Consider the following 18,970-nt stretch of genomic DNA (forward strand, 5'->3'; position numbering starts at 1 on the left):
AGGGGCTCCAAAAACAGACTTCCTTATCTGTGTCAGGTTTTATGAAAAACGAACCAAGCCCCAGACCCTCTTGCTGGAATCCCCCGACCCCTCAATTCCCTGCGCCCATGCGAACTTGCAGCCGCCTCCCTCTCCCTCTCTCGCGGGCCGCTCACCTAAATATTTCTTAATTGAACGGTTTGCGGTGGAGCTTCCTTATAGCAGTTTAATAGATTAACTCATCTGAGCCAGCCTCAAATTTCAGATTAAAATTCCTTCATCCCGAAGGCAGCATTATCAGGTTGTTGGAGGCTGTTTTCAAACCTTGGTTTTGAATAGCAGCGGCTCTGCATTAATTTAACCACTAAGCTAATAAGTAGGTTTCGTTTTGTTATGCTAAGCTTTATTGCTTTTCTTTTGATCAGAATGGTGTTGTTGAGCAAAGCAGCAGACAAGGCATTCTTTGATGAGGGAATTAGCGCTCCATTCTTCCTCTATTATTCATAGCGCAGTGGAATATGTAAGTACCTGAGGGTGTCAAAGGAGCGCAGGTTCTATTGCAAAGTGCTCGCCTTGTTTCTCTCAATAGCTGACTATGAGATGATAAACCGCTTAATACACTGTGCTAATTGGATGAGAGCAAAAAGAGATGGGAATTAAGGCGAGGCAAAAGGAGAAAGTGCAACCAGCCTTCAATTCACTCTTTCACCACTTTAACAGCACCAAAGGAGGCACAAGCTTTCTATAAGCAGACTAGAGGTTTTGTGCAGAGATAAAATGAACGTGTTAGTGGATTCAAGTAATACACTAATTATTGCACAGTATAAATACCACTACTGGTTTTATAACAGGGAGGTAAACTTCTTTTGAGAGGGTTATAGGATTGCTTGGCAGTGGTGTAGAACCTAATAAGGGCCCAGAGTAATAACCCCCTGGATTAACAAAATTGCTGCTTGTAGAAGTATGATTCAGGCTTTTACGAAGATTTCCGGAGAATGAATAAAAATGACTGAATGACATTTCTTAATGTATAACTGGTAATCGCTCCCTTTTCTTTAAAGGAAAAAATGTATACTTCAAACTGGACTGTTAATGACGTCCAGGGACAACACGACTTTTCCCTTTGAAAAAGGCTTTCCCTCCTTCAGGTAGCAGGTTTTCTTCTCCCCGCCCCCAGCCAGGCTGCCACCGTCAGTAAAATATGCATTTGCTCCGGGGAACTCTGAGTTCCAAAATACCATTTTTAGGCCCCATTTAAGACCCCCTTCATTCAAACACCCTCACTCTTGTGTATACACTTACACGCTCACGTACACATTTTTTTCCCCTCTGAAAAGTAAGAGGGGCTAACCCATATATAATTTCCTTTCCTCTAACATCAGCCCATTCAAGTAAGATCTCTGCACTCAGAACAATACTAAGAAGAGAGTTACAAGTGCCTTGTCTCGGTATTGCAAATCAAAAACAAGACTACCCAATTGTTGGCCCTGATTGAGGGGATGGGTGGTAGTTGGAGAATGAATGAAGATGGGAAACTGGTCAGAGCCGGTGCTGAGGACTTCAGCTCCCCGCTGAGTTTCAAGTCCGGAAGCGCCCCCAACCTTCCCTGCAGTGGTCATTCTCCCTAATTCCGCCACTTTCTACCTTCTTCACCACACACCCGAGACGTCTGCCCTAACTACTGTCCCCAGCTCATGCCATGGGGGGGGGGGTAACAAGAACACTGAGGGGCGCCTTCTGATACCATTATGCCAACTGCTCCCCTCTTGTCTGCCAACCTCTCTGAAAATGCAAATTAACCTACCCATCCTTCCCACAGAGGCCCATCCCGGGGCTCCCCAGCACCTCTCTCACCCCAAGATGCTGTTGGGGTGGCCCTGGGAAAGTAGGCGGTCGGGGCATTCCGCCGTGGGTGTGACAGCCATGCCCTGGCCTGGGCTCTCCCGAACTCCTGGGGCCCACATGTCCGCTGCCATCGCGGAGGAGGTTTGCTTAGGGTTGGGGGGGTGGGGGAGGTCAGCCGCTCCCAGCATTGTGACCGCGTTCCCAGATATTGGGGCCAAATTGGGTTGCCATTCATTAATAATGCTCACAATAAGATTAAATCATTCTGGAAAATCTCATAAAATCCCCCTAAGTACGCTCCAGTGGCTCTTTCCAATCCCCATCATTCAGCACTTGGGGAGGTTTGGAAGGAGAAGAAAATTGGTTTCTTTGCTTTTAATGCTGCTTTGAAAAGATACTCAGAGTTTGTCATGCGTGACATGTCACATGTTTAATGTGGACTTGCTGGAAGTCAGGGGGTCTTTAGCGTGTGATATTTATGGGGAATATTAAGTGCAGAATGAGGTCCCTCCAGCTGGGGAAAGTTGAAAGAATAGGAGGCCCAGGACCGGGCTTGTTTGCGGCATCAGAATGACATAGGATTAAGAGTTTGTAAAACAAGGCGAGGGGTTCTCATTGGCCAGTAATAAATGTAATCCTTGGAGGTAATTTCACGCAATTTGCTTCTGCTCCATGGAAGGGTCAAATGAGAAAAAATGACTTAAAAAAGAGTTCATTAACAGGAAGAATGGTACTGTTTCTCGTATACCATCCAACTGGCAGCCTAGAAGAAGGGAAAAGAAGAAGGAAAAAAAGCCCTACCTAAACAAAAAGCCAAAATCGACGGAAAATTGAGATTGACCACCAAAAAAAAAAAAGAAAGAAAGAGAAAAAGTCCTTCCCCTCACGCTCTTCCTGCACTCCTCTGCCCCCTCCCCAAACTGCCTAGCGTCCCTGCCCACCCCGGGAAAGCGGCCTTCGAGCGGGGAGGCGCTGCGGAGACGCTCGGGCCTCGGGGTGCCCGCGGCGCCCGACTGGGCCCCAGGAAAGGAGCGCGTGTCGGGAGGGCCCGAGGGAAGGTGGGCGGCGGGCCGGGCTCTGGGCGGCGTGGCGGTGCCCCTCCGGCCGGGAGCGGCCTCTGCCCGGAGGCCCCGTCGGCGCTCCCCACGGGTTCGGGCGAGAGGGCGCGCTCGGCTTCTCCGGGCGGGTCGGCGGGGCCCGGGGCGCCCACCCCCCCAGGCCAGGCGGGCGCGGCGCTGACCCCTGCCCGGCCCCGCGAGGAAACCCGCCCCGGCCCTTTCTCCCGGGCCCGGCCTGGGGACGCGCGCGGAGCCCCGAGCGCCCGCCACCGACCGGACGGCGGCGTGGCGGGGCGGCGGCGAGTCCCGCCGCCAGCGCTCCCTCCCCTGCCCCGCCCCCCCGCGGGCCCCTCTCCCCAAAGGTCCGGCGCGCTAATTACTGCAAATGGAAACTAATTAAACTTCTCTTCCCCTTTCCCATCACCCCGGGCGCGTTGGCGAGAGCCCGCCCCCGCGGGCGGGCTTCTCCCGAGCGGTCCCCCGGAGGGGCGCGGGCAGGCCCCCGGGGAGGGGGGCCGAGTCGCCGTCTCCCGCCGGGGGTGGGGGGGGGTGGGGAAGGGGTGACATATTGCCACGCGGCTAGGGTCTCCTCGCGAAACCTGAGTTGTTTATATATATATGTGTGTGTGTGTATTTTTTAAATGTATACATTTCCCAGTGCCTGGATAAGTGATGTAATGACATTTGTCGAGTTAAGATCTGCCACTCGGATACCCCTGGCTGCCTTTCCATCACCGTCCCTCCCTCCCTCCCTCGCGCTCCCCCGCCCTCCCGCGCGCGCACGCGGGCGGCCCCTCCCTCCTCCCGCCAGGGCTCCGCGAGCCCGCCCCCTCGGCAGCCAACGCGGGCTCGGCGCTGTCGCCGGTACCTGTCATCGCGGACTGCGCACTTCCTCGCTGCGTGGCGCTTCCCACGAGCCGCTTCCTTCGCCTTCCGAGCCAAGACTCCCGCTCGCTGCAAATTTCCTACTCCACCAGCAACAACGCCTACCCCCCCACCCCACCCCCACCCCGGCGGCCAGGCCCCCCCCCCCACCCCGGCGCCCAGGGCCACGGGACCTCCGGGGAGCCCGAGGGGCGCGTGGAAGGCCCCGCGGCCGCGTCCTTAACCTTGGCAGGCGACCCGGACCCCTTGGAGGCGCGGAGGCCCACCCGGGGCCTCTGCCAGGAGAGCGCGCGTGCCCGCCCCCGGCCCCCCGGGGCCCCTTCCACCCCTGCACGGAGCAGTCACACTTCCTTTTGTTAAACATATATTTTTTTTTTTATTTTGAGCGTGACACTTCTCCACTAGATAGCCAGGAAAAGTGATAACAAGTACACATTACACAAAAGTACTGTACCATTGCCTTTATCTTGAAGGATTCGGAAGCCTCTACAGTTAATAAGTTAAATAAAGGGCTTGAGTACATAAATATTTGTCTAGGGAACCCTACCGTATCTACAACACAGTAAGAATCTACGGGAGGACAAACTTGTACCATACCACGCTGAGTGCAATTGCGTTATAACATTTCAAATATACAAAGCTCTGTTCTTTTTTTTTTTTCTTTTAATAACAATGGTATGTACAGAATCAATAATCACAGTTTGGTGACTTCAACAGTCCATATTCTAGCAGAGTATTTCCCTTTGGTTTGATATAAAAACCTTGGTTGGTGTATGATAAAGAAGAGAACAAGAACAAGACGCCCCTTTCTTTAAGTGCACTGTTAGCTATCTTACAGACTCGCTGCGCCTTCCCGGCCCAGCCTTCACGCTGGGCCCGCGCCGGGGAGAGCCACTGAGGGCGCCAAAATGCTATTTAAAAGAAAAGAAAAGAAAAGCTAAGTGGAGGCGGGTGGGATGGGGGGGGGGGTGTCGGGAATCAGAGAGGATGGGCTTGTAAAAATGTTAACTTCAGTCCCAGGCGGCTGAGGGAGAAGATCTCCCCAAGGTGCTCAGCCGGGTGGGAGCGGGAGAGGGGGGACGCTGGGGCCGGGCGGGGGGCGGGGGGGGGGGGGACAGCCAGCCGAGGAGGGCCCCGGCCGCGTCCAGGCTGCGGCGAGGGCGGCGGCGCTCGGGGCCGTCTCGGGGCCGCGCTGGTCCTCGCGTCTCCATTTGGTCTTGCGTGGTGCTGAGTGAGGTGGCCTCCGGGCGCCGCGGCGCGGGGCGGCGGCCTTTAGCACACCTCCTTGCCCGTGCTGGTGCCCGGCAGGATGTTGAGCTGCGTGAGCTGCGCCGCGTGCTCCTTGGCCTTGAGCCGCAGCGCGGCTATGCTCGACGCGCGTCTGTCTGCGGCCGCCGTGGCCGGGTCGGCCAGCGCGCCCGACGCCACCGCGCCCTCCACGGCCGGCGTGGGCTGTCTCAGGAGCGCGGCCGCGGTCGACGCGCTGGTCAGGGGGGCCATGGTGGAAAAGAGCCTGCGGGGAGAGCACAGAGCGCGGTCACGGCCTCGGGCGCCGGGCGCGGGGGGACCCGGCCTCGGGGGCGCGGGAGCCGAGGCCCGAGCGGGCCGCGGGCTGTGGCGGGGAAAGCACGCGCGACAAACGGTAAAGACGACGACCCAGGAGCCAGATGCGCCCGGAGGCGGGCGGGAGCCGGCGCCCAGTCCCCCAGGGCCCCAGCGCGCGGGTTCTGCGGTTTCGCTTAACAAGGGGAGGGATTCCCAGCCGGGGCCTCCCGGCGCCCTGACATGCAATGGGCGCGGGGAGAAGGGCGGGAAGGGGGGTGGAAAGCCATCCAGGCCTCGGCTGCACACTCGGAGCCCCGCGCCCGCCGCCTCCCGGGTGCGGGAGTCCAGCAGCCCCGAGGGACCGGCCGGGCGCGCCCGCCTCCCCGCCCGGGGCCGCCCTCCCGCCCGGGGCCGCCCTCCAGCAGGGGGCTGCGCTGCCCGGGCGGGCCGGGGCGTGCGGGCTGGGCCGGGGGGCGCGCCTGCCCCTTCCCGCTCGGTGGCTTCGCGGGCCACCGCGGAGGCGCCCTCTGCCCGCCCGCGAGCCCCCGCCGGTCCCCAAGCCCGGGCCCCGCGCCAGCGCCGCCGCCTCCGGCCACTGGCGGAACTGCTCGGCGCGCCGCGCCCGCCCCCACCGCGCCGCCTCCCCCAGGGCGCGGGCCCCACGGCCCGGAGGGCCCACTCGGGGCTTTCCCCGCGAAATGAGGCCGTTTCCAATCGCCGCGCGCCTCCCGCGCCTCCCGCGCCCCCGCGCCCCCCTCCTGCCTCTCGGAATCGCCCGCGTCTCCAGTCACGTTTCGCCGGTTTTTTCAAAAGTCACTTGTCGGAGGGGGAAAGTGTGTGCGGCGGGGGAGGGGGCCACAGGACTTTAAATAGCTTTCTAGAGTAATGATGAAGTATCCCCCGGAGGGGGCGTAACGCCTCTGCTTCCATTAGGTAAACTGAGTCACGAACTATCCCCCGAGGCTCTCGCTGTTTATTGGTTTATAACCAGAACCTAATTTTACTTCGAGTCTTAAAAAATAATAATAAAAGGAACCCTCTCTAAGATGATTTTTGTTAAGTGGCTGCGCAGTTGGATGAATCTATTATTTCTTTGTTCTCCCAAAGAGAGATCATTGAAACTGCATTCAGTTTTATTTTCACTGCACTTTCCAACTTAATACATCCCTCCTTTGTTTCTTTGTCTGTGTGATTATACAGACTCTTTATTTCATCATTCGATGTTCATTTAAAGAAAAGGAGTTATAATATACGATGAGCTGTTTCTTTTATTTCGTTGTCTTGTGCCGCTGGGGGGTCGGGAGCTGCACATATGGGGTGTCGTTGGCAGCGGGTCACTTGAGTGACGCGGCAGATAGAGTCTGGGGAAGAAAAAAATCACTCCCTGCACCCAGAGACCCCGTGGCTCCAGGGCTCCTCTGGGGACCAGGGCTGTGCTCCTCGGGCTGCCAGGGTTTGGGGCATGAGGAAGGAATTTTTGCAAAACTTGAAAAGGCATCCTTGCTCTGTGGCCTACACCTGTGCGCACTGACCCGCATACCGCCTCCGGTCCGGGCTGTTGCTGCCTTCAAATGGCACTTTTCCAGCTTCCATGGAACATTCCCGGCTGTCACAGATGTTGCCGCCACTGCTCTCCCCTTTCCTGCTCAGTCCCACCTCATTCCCTTGAAAACCCACAGGGTTTTTTTTGCGGCAACATTAGGGAGTATTTTCTTTGGCTAGGTGTCTGAGATTGGGCCAAGGAGAAAGGATGTGTTTAGCCGCTGCCTGCCTCCTGCTTGCTCCCTGACCCCAGCCTGTGTGTGTGTGGATGAGAGACAGACCGACAGACTTCCCGAGGCCGCGCGTTACCTGCCAAACGCCGGGCTGATGAAGGCCGGGTGCCGGAACACGGCGGCTCCGAGGAAAGTGCTCAGGCCCAGCGGCGCCCCGCTGGGCGGCAGGCTGGCCGAGCCCGGGGGCGGAGGTAGGCTCGGGAAGGCGGCGGCGGCGGCGGCGGCGGCGGCCGTCCAGGCCGAGTCGAGCGCGGGGTGGTGCGGGGGGAAAGGGCTGGCGTCCAGGTAAGGGCTGAGCGGGTGCGTGGCCGAGAGCGGCCCGGGGAAGGGCAGCCCCGGGGGGTGGGTCTGCGCGCCCGCCTTCTCCCGCTTGCGCCACTTGGCCCGGCGGTTCTGGAACCAGACCTGCAAGGAAGGCGGAGAGAAGTCGGGGTCCGCGCGGCGCCCGGCCCCGCGCTCCCTCTGCGGGCGCCCCGGCCTCTGGCCCCGGCGCTGCGGGTCGCACCCCGCCCCCCCGCGGCTCCTTCCCGCCGCAGCCCGCGCCCACCTCGCCCCCCTCTGGCCTCAAGCTGTTCTCGGGCACATCTGGGGCCCAATGGGCCGAGAAAAGGGGTCCCCCCGACTTAAAGCCAGCCAGGAACGCGGGACCCGCAAACCCTTGACAGCGGGTGCTCCAACTAGCCCCATTCCTTTCCAAGTCTAAGGAAAGTGGTTCGCTAGGCTGGGGGACCAGGAAACCAAGTTTAAAGGTCTGCGCTGCCGCATGCTTGCTGTGTGTCTTTAGGCAGGTCTCTTAAACCTCTCTGAACCACCCTCAGTTTTCTAATCTGTAAAACGGGGATAATAAAACTTTACTCGTAAGACAATAATGATGACTACGATTACTATGAAGACGACTAAGAAGGTACACAGTCAAGGATGACTCCCAGGAACGGGCAGCCACCCAGGGATGGATGACACCAGCTGTTTTCACCTATTTCAGATCTACCCAAGAGCTGGCAAAATCCCTGCGCCTGTACTGCAAAGCGGAGGGGGAGGCGGTTGATTTATTCTTCCCAGAAATATTTACTGAACATCTTTGAGCACTATTCTGGGTGCTGGGGCTTGAGGAGGGTGGGAGAGAGGGATGAAAGGCTCACAGTAATTAGCAAACAAGCATACATTTTAGAGGGTCGGTTCTCCGTGGAATGAAATATGGGGTACACAGCCTGTCACCCGCGGCGTCTCTGTACAAGAAAGCACTGACTGCATGGACCAGGCCTGTAGCGATTCCTCAGCACAGAAAAATCAGAGGACAGGAGACAGCGGAGACTTTCCAAACCTGACAGAGCTAACAGGTCCTTTACTTCCTCTGGGGGGGGGGGAGGGGGAGGATTGTGGATTAAATTTAATTTAAAGAAGATAGTTCTAGGCTTGGGGGGGGAGGTTTTCAGCACCAGGTATCTTCCTAATTGTTAATAGAAAGCAGTTTTAGTAGAGACCTTTACCTGAAACCATGGCAGCTACCATCATCTAAAAATAACGCCGGGAGCACGGAATTATTTTTATGTGACCTGCTCATCACACCCACACCTGAGAAGATCTGCTCCTTCTCCCCTGGAGGCATTAACATTTTTAGGGCTGGGTTTATGCCTGCACACAAGTCTAAAAATTAAGAATGAATTTCGGGGCTACAGTTATATTAAAATATAATGTAAATTATCCCGGAGGGGGGAAAAAATATATATATATATATACTTTTAAAAAGGACATTCATGCCTTCCAAATGTGCACCCAGGGGTTGTCGTTATTAGCACGAGCATCTAAGCTTGACTTGACTTTTAAACAGCCACCTTGGCCCAGAAAAATCGAGACTCCAAACTGGTGGACTTCAAAGAAGAAAAATTCTGCTGAAAAGGGGCCATCCCTAGCGTCCCACAGCCCTCGCATAATCGACTTGTGACTGGCGGGGACGCTCCAGTGTGGAAGTTGAGAGGCTTGAAAAAGGCAGGCTGTGGATGGGCCCAAGCTGGGTGGGCAGCTTTTGTGTATCCAAATCTGTCTAGACAAGAAGATCCGCCACTCCTCGACTACAGTGAAAGGAGCGCAGGGGTGGAAACCGGGGCCGGTGGAGGCGGAATGCCCTGAAGATCGGGCAAACCTTTCACAGACGGAGCCGGCGCGTCTCTCCCAGCTCGCCTGCAATTATCAAGATGTCCCCCTGCAATTCCTCATTATTGAATTAATACCTCTGAGGCCCCCCAAAGGTAAACGAAAGGACTCTAATAATTCATATTCACTTAATTACATCTTCTCTAGTGAATAGGGGGAGAGGAGAAGGGGAGGGGGCGCCCTCTTTCTTTTTAAAAGTTATTTAACTTTCCCACGACTGGTTCCCCTGAGCTGAAAATACGGAGTTGCTGTCACATCTCTGTTTGACAATGGAGAAATGTGTCAACAGAAAGGAGGGGACAGGCCTCATCATTAGCCCTCTAATGCAAGAAGCTGTTGTGTATTAAATGAGCCATATGGAATTTATTGTGCTTTATCAGCGCTTGATTTTGACTGTAAAGTGATTCACTCAGCTCCTAACCCAGGGACATCTGTTTTCTGTTGGCCCCCGGGGCTGCCCGGTGTTGATCGTCTCTTGGGTTATGAGGCCTGGGTTCGGAAATGCACTCTGGTATGGGGCTGCAAACACCTTTAATAGCAGTGCACTCACTCCCTATTAGATCAATGCGGGCTCATTGCTATAAAAAATGGGAAATCAAATAGCATTAGCCAGCTCCTTGTGCGGGCGGAGGGGAAATCAAACAGCATTTTGCCTTCAAATGGCCCTGTTTGTTCTAGCACTAAGTGGGCTTTTATGAAGCCCGATTGGAGACTTAATCGCAGCCAAATACCTGCTTGGAGCTGAGCGGATTTGTCTAACAACCAAATCCATGCTCCATCCCATTATTTCAATCCGGAGAAGCCCGTCTGTGGACTGTGGCCTCTAAGGGCTCAGGGGCTGGGGGCCCCCCGCGCTGCACTCTCTGAGACCCCAAAACCCCTGTTCTGACCCTGGACTCCTTCCTCAGACCCCCAACCCAGCAAAATTGCCCTCCCACCTCCCAAGCCGATCCAGGCACGTTCTTAATTTTTAAGAATACCCTCCTGTGTGTGAGTGCCTGGGTCTGTTTTTCCGATTCTGCTTCTCTTCATTTTTCCGAAGGGGTCTCACGCTATTTCCCCCCCCAATCCATCAATCCCCCCCCCTCTTTTCCAACTCTCCCGGCCCTCCTCCCTTCCCCTCCTTCCTCTCTGCTGTGCAGCTCACCTGGACTCGGGCCTCAGTCAAGTCCAGCCTCATAGCCAGTTCCTCCCTATAAGAAAGTAACACAGACAGGAAGTCACCGTGAGCCCCAGCAGCCGCCTTCCCTTGGCTCCAGGACTACCTTCCCCAGTTGCCTGCCCCACCCCCAACACATGGGCACCCTCGTCCCTTTGCCCTCGGAATGCCTACTGTTTGATTGAAAACGCACGTTGCCAGAAAAAGGCTATTTCTGTTTTAATATATATTATATTCAAGAGTGACATGGGTCTACAAAACTGGGCACACGGATTCTCTCTCTCTTTTAAGCAAGAGTCACACAAGAAACACACACCCACACGACACACAAAGGCTGAGACCCGGTTCTGGCCCAGTATTAGATGTGGGAAGAACTCAGCCCTCAATTAAAAATTTGTTTTGCCTTCTTGGCTTCTTTCTGCTTTTTCTTTCGAAAATGTTTCCCCCCTCCTCTCTCTCTCCCTCTCTCTCTCTCTCTCTCCAGCTCTCTGCCTTTCCCTCCGTCTCAGTCTCCCCCGCCTCCCTCCCTCTCTCACCCCCTTAGGTCATACTCCCCATTACCCTCTGGAGATATGTTAAGCTTGTTAAGAGTTCAGTGGGGTAATTTTTCGATTAAACAAAATTCCGCGCACCTCCTGACTCCAGTGCCCACTACAAACCCTGCCCATCTCAGGGGAAGTCAATTTAGCTGAAACCCTACCCCGTCATTGCAGTTATTACTGCGACAATTAAGGCAAATAGGAAACCATTAAGATGCTGTAAAACGGCTTACGACCTGTTTTCCGAAAATATGAGCGCGCGGAGAATAATTGGCTCTCCCTTCGCTAATATGAAAGAGCAGGGGCTGCCCCAGCCTGGGGCCCGGGGTGCTGTGCTGCTGGCAGGCCCGGTCCACACCTGAAACGGCAGGGCCGGGAAACCGGGTCCCCAAAGCGCTTTCCGTTGCCCCCCGGCTACAGCGAGTACACTGGGGCTGTCTGGGGCCGGAGCCAGGGGGGGCCTAACCCCAGGGCCTGAGAGAGGCGGGTAGGGCCCAAGAGGCGCTGCCCTTCCTCATTTATTTTGGTCCCCCCACTCCCCCCGCCCCGGGAGAAGCTCCAAAAGGGTGCCCTTGGATATCAACTGACACCAACTCCCTGTCGTCTTTTGATGCACACATTTATGATAAACCTGCTCGGCCAAATAGCTGTTTGATGGCACACACCGATTATTCAGTATATTTCCTGTTTTAAAGGTAAGGAAGGGACTGGGTGACACAGGGGAGAACCAAGTTGAGTTCAAGGGCTGACCCAATTTAGAAACCTCGCCCCACATTAAATCCACTCTTTTCTGCCCCTGGTTAGGAGAGAGTTTGGCAATGGCCAGATCGGCTACGCTTTGCAGTTGGCCCGCGTTTCCTGAGCCCGAAGCGGAGATTTCTTCTCCGGTTCAAAGGGGCGGGCGGCTTTCCGTTTCTCAGATGCGCATTGGCAAGCTGCACACGTCTCGTGCGAAGGAGCTGCCCGGGCTTGACAAGGCCCGCGCCCAGCAGACACTCGTCCCTTTCTTCCTCCCCACTGGGGGACGGTCGCCCTAGCCCTGGCTCCTCGCCTGAACCCAGACCGCGGCCTCGGGGTAAGGGAGGAAGGCTCCCAGCCGGGCCGGCGCCACAGGTCGGCTGAACAGCCCCCGGCCCAGGGGCGCATTCATCCCCCAGGCACATCTTTCCCAGAAAGTCTGCCGCGAGCGGGAAGGGGCGCGTGACCGGGCCTCACACCCGGCTTGGACACCCGTCCCAAGAGGAAAATCCGCCCCCAGCTGCTTCGCCTCCCGCCGGCCAGGCTCGCAGCAGCCTCTGCCGCCCGGGTAAACCCGTTTGCATTAAACGCACTCTGGGTTTAACGTGTGTGTGGGGTGGGGGCACGGAAAAGAGAGGGGAAGGTCCTGCCTGTGCCCTCAGGTGCACGGGCACCCACCCGCGAGTCCCGACTTCCTCCGGTTATTTCAGGAGTCCTCAAACCACAGGACTGAGAGCCCTTTGGACAGGCCTGGTCCGCAGGCACGGGGCTCCAGCTTCACTGCGCACAGCGTAACTGACACCCGACAGGCTGCCTGGACACCCGGCGGGGGTGGGGAGCGCGGCGCGGCTGCCCGAAATAGCCGCGGCTCGGCCCCGGCGGCCACCGCCCGCCGCCGCGCTCGCGCCTCGCCGGGGACCTGGTGGCGGCCGGCGCCCGGGGCTGCGCGCGCGTCTCCAGGGTGGAGCGCTCGGGCGCGCTTTGGGGAGGCAGGTGCTTTTCCTCTCTCTAACGAGAACTTGGAATTTGAAAAACGAAAAGTGGGGAGGGCTGGGGAAGGCCAGAAGCCATCCCGGCCTAAGTTCGGGGCGCCGAGGCGCGGGTGGGGGATGGGAGGTTGGGGTGGGCAGGGGCAGGGGGTGCTGCGGGGTGGGGCGCGCCCCGCCGGAGTCCGGCCGCCAGGTCCCTCGCCCCGAAGCCGGGGGCCCTTGCCCGCCCGCCTTCCCTCTCCGGGACCCATCGGCGCCCTGGGCCGCGGCCGTCGGGACCACGGTGCGCGCGTACCTGGTGAAGACGTCTGGGTAGTGCGTCTTCTGGAAGGCCCGCTCCAGTTCCTCCAGCTGGTAGCTGGTGAACGTGGTGCGGTAGCGCCTCTGTTTGCGCTTCAGCAGCCCCTCCTCCGAGTCGCTGCCCGCAGACAGGCACACGCTGTCCTCGCCGTCCTTGCCCTCCGCGTCCTCCGGGTGCAGCAGCAGCTCCTCCTTGGGCGACAGCTCCCCGCCCTCGGCGGCGGCGGCGGCGGCGGCGGCGGCCGCGGCGCCGGTGGCGGCCACCGCGCAGCGCCGGGGCTCCTTGAGCAGCGTGCGGGCATCGTCCTCCAGCAGCTCCTCCTCGTCGTCCTCCAGCAGCTCCTCTTCCTCGTCCTCGTCCTCCTCGTCCTCCAGCAGCTCTTCCTCGTCGTCCTCGGCGCCCGCGCCGCCGCCCGCCGCCAGGGCGCCGCCGGGGCGCTCGTCTGGGTGCGCGGCGCCCCCCGGGCCGCCCAGCTCGTCCAGCGCGGGCGGCGGCGGCACGAAGGGCGCCCCGTTCTCACGGTACGACTTGCTGCGGCTGATGCTCACCTGCGGCGCCTGGCTGATCTTGAGCGTGTCCCAGGCGGCGGCGGCCGCGGCCGCGGCGGCCACCGCGGCCCCCGCGCCGTCCGGCCGCTCCCCAGGCCGCGCGCTGGGCGGCGGCGGCGGCGCGGCCTCCCCCCGCGGGCCCGCCGTGGCCGTGGCTGCCGCCGCCGCCGCCGCCGCCGCCGCCGCCGCCGCCGCGGCGCCCTGGAGGAGGCGGCCCCCGCCCGGGCCGTACAGGCGCCGCAGCTTGGGCGGCAGGTGCAGCTCGGCCTCGAACGGGGCGCTGCTGCCCTTGGGGGAGCCTGCGGGCAAGGGAGAGCGGTCAGCGGCCGCCGCCCGGGCCCCGCCTGCGCCGCGCCCCGCACAGCCGCCGCCCGGGCCGGCGGGTCACGGCCTCCTCGGCGCCCTGCACCCGGCGCGCGTGGCCCCGCGCCACCAGACTACGACCCCAGCGCCTCCTGCCCCACTTCCCTGGCTCTTTCCTGTCCTTTACACCGTTCTCTCCCTCCCTTTTCCTTCCTCTCCTTTCCTTCGGTTTTTCCTCCTCTCACCTGGCCTCCCTCCCCGCTTTCCCTCTTCGCCTCCCTCTCTTCCCCTTCATTTCCTTCCTTCCTGCTCTGCCCTCTTCTCCAGCCCCCTCGTCCCTTTATTTTATTCTTTCTTGTGTTGCCTCCTTCCCTTTCTCGTCCTTCCTCTCCGCACCCCTCTCTCCTTCTCTTGCGCGCTCCCCCTCCTCCTCTCCTTCCTTCTTTTCCCTTGCCCTCCCTCCCCCTTCCAAAAAAAAAAAAGGCTTTTTTCGTTCCAATTTCGGGCCCAGGGTGAGACTTTACAAACATTCAACAACTTTGTTAAAAAAAAGCCACCGGCACCCTGAAAAGTTTGCGGCACGACCTGGGCCCACTGCTCCACCGCGGGGCCGGGGCTGGCGAGAGGGGCGCTGCCCGGCAGGCGACCCCTGCGGGGGCGGGGAGGCGGCGCGGCCCCGCGCTTTCCAGCCGCTCCGCGACCGGCGGCGGCGGGAGGGGCGGGGGGCTCCCGCGCTCCGAGGCCCAGGCGACGCCGCCCGGCGAAAACGCGCTCGGCCAGGCCCAGGGTGGGGGCGGAGGGGGTGCAACAGGCCCAGGCCGCGCCTTCCCTTCGAGGAAGTGCCTGGCCCAGGTGCCACTGCAGCCGGGGGGGGGGGGGGGGGGGGAGAGAAGAAGAAAAGAAAAAGGAAAGGAAAAAGCCCGAGTTATTTTAAATGGCCCCTTCTCCGCGGTCCCCTCTTCTCTTCCAAGTGGCGCTGCGGCTGCACCGCTGGTTTTCGGGTTTTAAAGGAAACCAACAATTCTTGTTCGGCCAGACCTCTGCAGGCAGCTCAAGGCGAAACTTGAGCGGAACCGGCTCGGGGCAAAAGGACAGTTCTGGAATTTTTAATTTTAGAAGAAGAAGAAAAAAAAGAAGTCAAACCTTTTAAGCACCATCTCCACGGCTCAACTCTCTTTTAAAAATAACAGAGCAGAGGAAAAAAATAGCCACCCAGAAGCCGCACGTTTCATACAGTTCGAGTACAAGGAGAAGCATTTGGGGAATCCCAGGGAGGTATTTTTCGCAGAGCTGGGCTTTAAAAGGTCACCAGTAAACTACAATCGAGGGAAAAAATCAAAATCAAAAATAACCCACCGCCAGTCAAGAGCAAAGGGCCAGCTTCACCCTGCCTGGAGACCCCCATTCACCACGCTTTGGGAGTTCCTGTCTTCACCAAGTTCTTGCTACTACTTCTGGCCTGTCGCCCCTCTCCCGAGCACATCCAAAGCCACCAAGGGGGGGCATTTAAACGACCTAACGACCAACACCGAGAACCTCCCGGTCCCCGGAGCCCAGCGGGCCTCTGCTCCTTCTGGAAACGGAGAGGGAGGGAGAGACAGCCCCTGCCGAGGTGTTTACCGCTCTTCGAGGCACCAGGCCTTCTCCGAGTCGGCCCCTCTCCTTCCTCCATCTCCAGCTCGACAAAGCCGAGGCCCCCAGACCCCAACCCCCAAACAGCCACACCGGGGCGCGGCGCCCTTCGCAGGTGCCCGGCGGGCGCCGCCTTACCTTGCACGGCCTTTTCCTGCTCGGCGCGGCTGGCCAGCGGGGCGGGCAAACTCTGCGCGGCTCCCAGCAGCCGCATCTTGCACGGGCTCCTCCGGCCCAGGATGCTGTCGATGCAGTAGGAGGAGAGCAAAGTTGGCGATTTACTTTTGCACTCGGGCCTCTCGGAGCAGCCCTCCTCCTGGTACTGGTTGCTCATGGTTGGGGCTTTTTTTCTCCCCCCCTGGACGCTGCGAGTCGGCGGCCGGCTGCCTCTCCCGGCGGGCGGGACGGAGGAGTGTGTGTTGGGGGACGGGGTTGGACGGCTGGTTACAATGGATCTTACTGCGATCTGGGTGCCCCCCTGCCCGCCTCGCTCGCTGGCTGCCCGCGCCCGCCCTGCCCGCTGCCCGAGCTCGCCCTCTCGGCGCGCAGGACGAGAGGTAACAAGTGTAGTGAGCGGCGGGCGCAGAGCCCTGGAGTCTCTCTCCTCCACGTGCTGAGAGGCGCCCTCTGATTGGCTCTCGCCAGAGGCCGGGCTGCGTCGGGCTGCGGGCGCCGCGCAAAGCCCGGACTGGGTTACTGGAAGGGGTGCCGGGGAGGCGGGAGGTGTGGGGGGGGTGTGATGGGAAGCAGCGGGCCCGCGGCAGCGCCAATTTTCTGGTTTCAGGTTTTCACTTCACACAACTTTCACGAGTTCGTCCCGCAAGCGCCTCCTCGAAGGCGGGAACGGGGGGGTCGAAGCCCGAGCGCGGTTCCCCCCCACGCCGGGCCGGGGGCTGCCGCCCTGGAAGGCGAGCGCGCTTTTCCCACTCTCGCTCCCTGCGGGCGAGGCCCCGAGGTTCGGGTTCGGGCCCCCGGGCCCTGCTCAGAGCCGGCCTGGAGCTCCCAAGGCCTCGCCTCCACCCCCCGTGGCGCGCGAGCGCGGTCCGCTCGAAGGCCAGGACGGGCTTCCAGGGTGCCAGGGCGAGGGCCGCAAGCCACCCCCGGGCGCCTGGGCGCGCGCTTTCCTCCTGTGGCCCAGGGCCCTGCGCTGTCGGTCGGTCCCCCACCCCCCGTCCAGCTGTGGCTCTCGGGACTCGGGCAGCGGGACCCGCGGCCCCTGGAATTCAAAGCTGGGCCGCAGGCGCGCGGCCTTCCGTGGAGCACCCCGAGGGCGCCGGCGGAGAGGAGGGGCGCCCGGGGCCAGGCCCGCGGCCGGACTCGCTTGCTCCCCGGACTAAGTTCACCTCTGTCGGTCGGGCCCTGTCCCCCCACGCCCACCCCCGACGCCCTCGACGGGAGCCCGGGGAGCGGAGCCTGCGATGGGCCTCTACAGCCGCCGGGGCGGGAGGGAACCCGAGGGCAGCGCTCTAAGACGCTCCCGTCTTCTCCCGACCCGGCCCCGCTGAGGAGAGAGGAGAGAGGGGAGCCCGAGGGAAGAGCGCGTGTCCCCGCGAGCCGCGTCTCGCGCCGGGCACCGCGGCCGAGCCCCCCGACCGGAGCTGGGCTGGGTCCCGGCGCGGGCCACGCGCGCCCTCGGCGCCGGGCTGCTGGGCGGCGCGCGGGGCGGGGACGCCGGGGGCGAGAGGGCCGCGGAGGGCGAATCCACGCCGGGTTTTCCTCTCTCGAGCCCTCCAATGTGTCAAAGAGAGAAGCGGGTTACAAAGGATTATACTTGAATCACTTACAGTCACATTTAAAAATACAAGATGCATAACTGGGAGATATATATATATATATATTCACAGCCTTAAACATCTGCATAACTCTTGGATGCCGGTGGGTGGGTGGGAGACAGCTAGGCCTGGGAGAACATTCACGGGTGCCTCTCGAGGGGGAGATGAACGGGGCGAAGAGGCACCCGAGTAAGGCTAATCCTAACGCTGACACTACTACTACTATTCGCGACAGGAGGAAGGGGATCCCTCGCTCTGTCCCTCTCTTTCCATCTGTCTCTTTCAGGTGGTTAGGTTGACTCTTGCCCGGTTTTTTTTTTTAACCCGACTCTTGGATATGGTGGGGTGGGGGTGGGGGCTGGAGGAAGAGAAGTCGAGCCGTTGCGGACACTCGGTTTTCTTTTAAGCCCCCTCTGCGGTTCCCAGGCCCCCGGGATCTTCTCCTGCCTTCCCGTCTTCACCCGCAGCTCCGTGCTTCTCCACTGGCCCTGGTCAGCTTGAAACTCAACATTCTGGGCGCCGAGGACCGCCCGCCCCTCCTCGCCGCCGGCCCCGAAGGCCCGCGCCGGGCGCGTGGAGCTCAGCGGAGGAGAGAGGCGGCCCGACGCGTGGGGTGCCCCCGCGCCTCCGGCCGCGGACCCTCGCGGGCCTCCCTGCCGGCTGGGTGCTGGCAGCCACCGGGGCGCTTTTCCCTCCCCGGCGGGCCCCGCGTCGGAAATCCACAAGACCCGGCTGCCTCGGTGACTTCAGAGTCGGCTCCGCACACGCAGGGAGTGGGCTGACACCGAGTCCAAGGGAAGATCAGGCAAAACAAAAAGAGACACAAATGTGCAAAGCATTTCTGAGAGCGCAATCGGGCTTTCAAGGCTCTCGGGAGAGGTCTTCGTCTCCGTCCCCCTCCTCCCCCTTCTGCAGCTGTTCTTCTTTTAAAAAGGAGCCGGACCTTCTGCTGGGGGTGTATTCCAATTTTCATCACCCTCTGTAAAAGGGGGGAGGTTAGCATAGACTTTCTGGTTTTGATTTAATGACCCCTGGAATGAAATCTAATTCTATTAATAGCATGTGAAGTGTTTCTTTGGGAGACCTGTGTGAGACCACGAGCTTTATTTGTGTGGTTTTTTTCTTCTTCCATTTTTCATTTCATTTCAGTTCTTTCTTTTTGGCGTTTCTAATCCATCTTCCCGTGTGAGGATGGTATTGGGAAGACACGTCCATTCACCTCGGGGAGAAGGGCCTGGCCCAATTCGCTTTACACTCAGCCCTGAAATGAATGATCTTTGTCACAATTCAATACTCAACTTCAAAATCTACAATTGACTCTTGCTATTCCCAGAAAGATTAAATATATTAAATATGTATATATTTAAAAACGGAGATAATCCGCTGGTGTCTCCATCGAATCTACTCAGGATATGGGTTTAAGACTCAAGTTATGTGTTATTTTAGAAAATAAAATGTTGCCTCCGAAACCTAGAAAGAGCTCAATGAGTTGACTTTTAAAGAATTGGGCTATATAGGACTGTTTAAAATGTTTTGACTTTGCCCAATTTAATATTTACTCTGCCAGCAAAATGAGACTTCACTTTCTTTACTTTCTTTTACCCACGAAGCAAAGTCATTTCATTTGGTAATAACACCCTTCACGTTTGTGCGCCGTTCTTCACAATTCCTGGTTCTTCTCGTCTTTGGGGTTTGTAACCGTTGGTTTCTAGGCTGCCTGGAAAACAATGGCTCGCGGTCCATCTGCTTTT

At 59.1% G+C, this 18,970-nt stretch overlaps 1 protein-coding gene across 1 annotated transcript; it reads right to left on the reverse strand.

The window, feature by feature from the left end:
- Positions 1 to 4,118: 4,118 nt before the first annotated feature.
- ARX (aristaless related homeobox) lies at positions 4,119 to 15,979 on the reverse strand. The gene is made up of 5 exons (XM_058291268.2): positions 15,586 to 15,979; positions 12,959 to 13,811; positions 10,386 to 10,431; positions 7,164 to 7,492; positions 4,119 to 5,280 (listed from the first exon to the last, which is right to left on the reverse strand). The coding sequence occupies exons 1-5, from the start codon at positions 15,779 to 15,781 to the stop codon at positions 5,040 to 5,042; spliced, it is 1,665 nt and encodes a 554-aa protein (XP_058147251.1). The 5' UTR covers positions 15,782 to 15,979; the 3' UTR covers positions 4,119 to 5,039.
- Positions 15,980 to 18,970: the final 2,991 nt, after the last annotated feature.

This window comes from Dasypus novemcinctus, chromosome X (genome assembly GCF_030445035.2).
Source record: "Dasypus novemcinctus isolate mDasNov1 chromosome X, mDasNov1.1.hap2, whole genome shotgun sequence".
Lineage (NCBI taxonomy): Eukaryota > Metazoa > Chordata > Mammalia > Cingulata > Dasypodidae > Dasypus > Dasypus novemcinctus.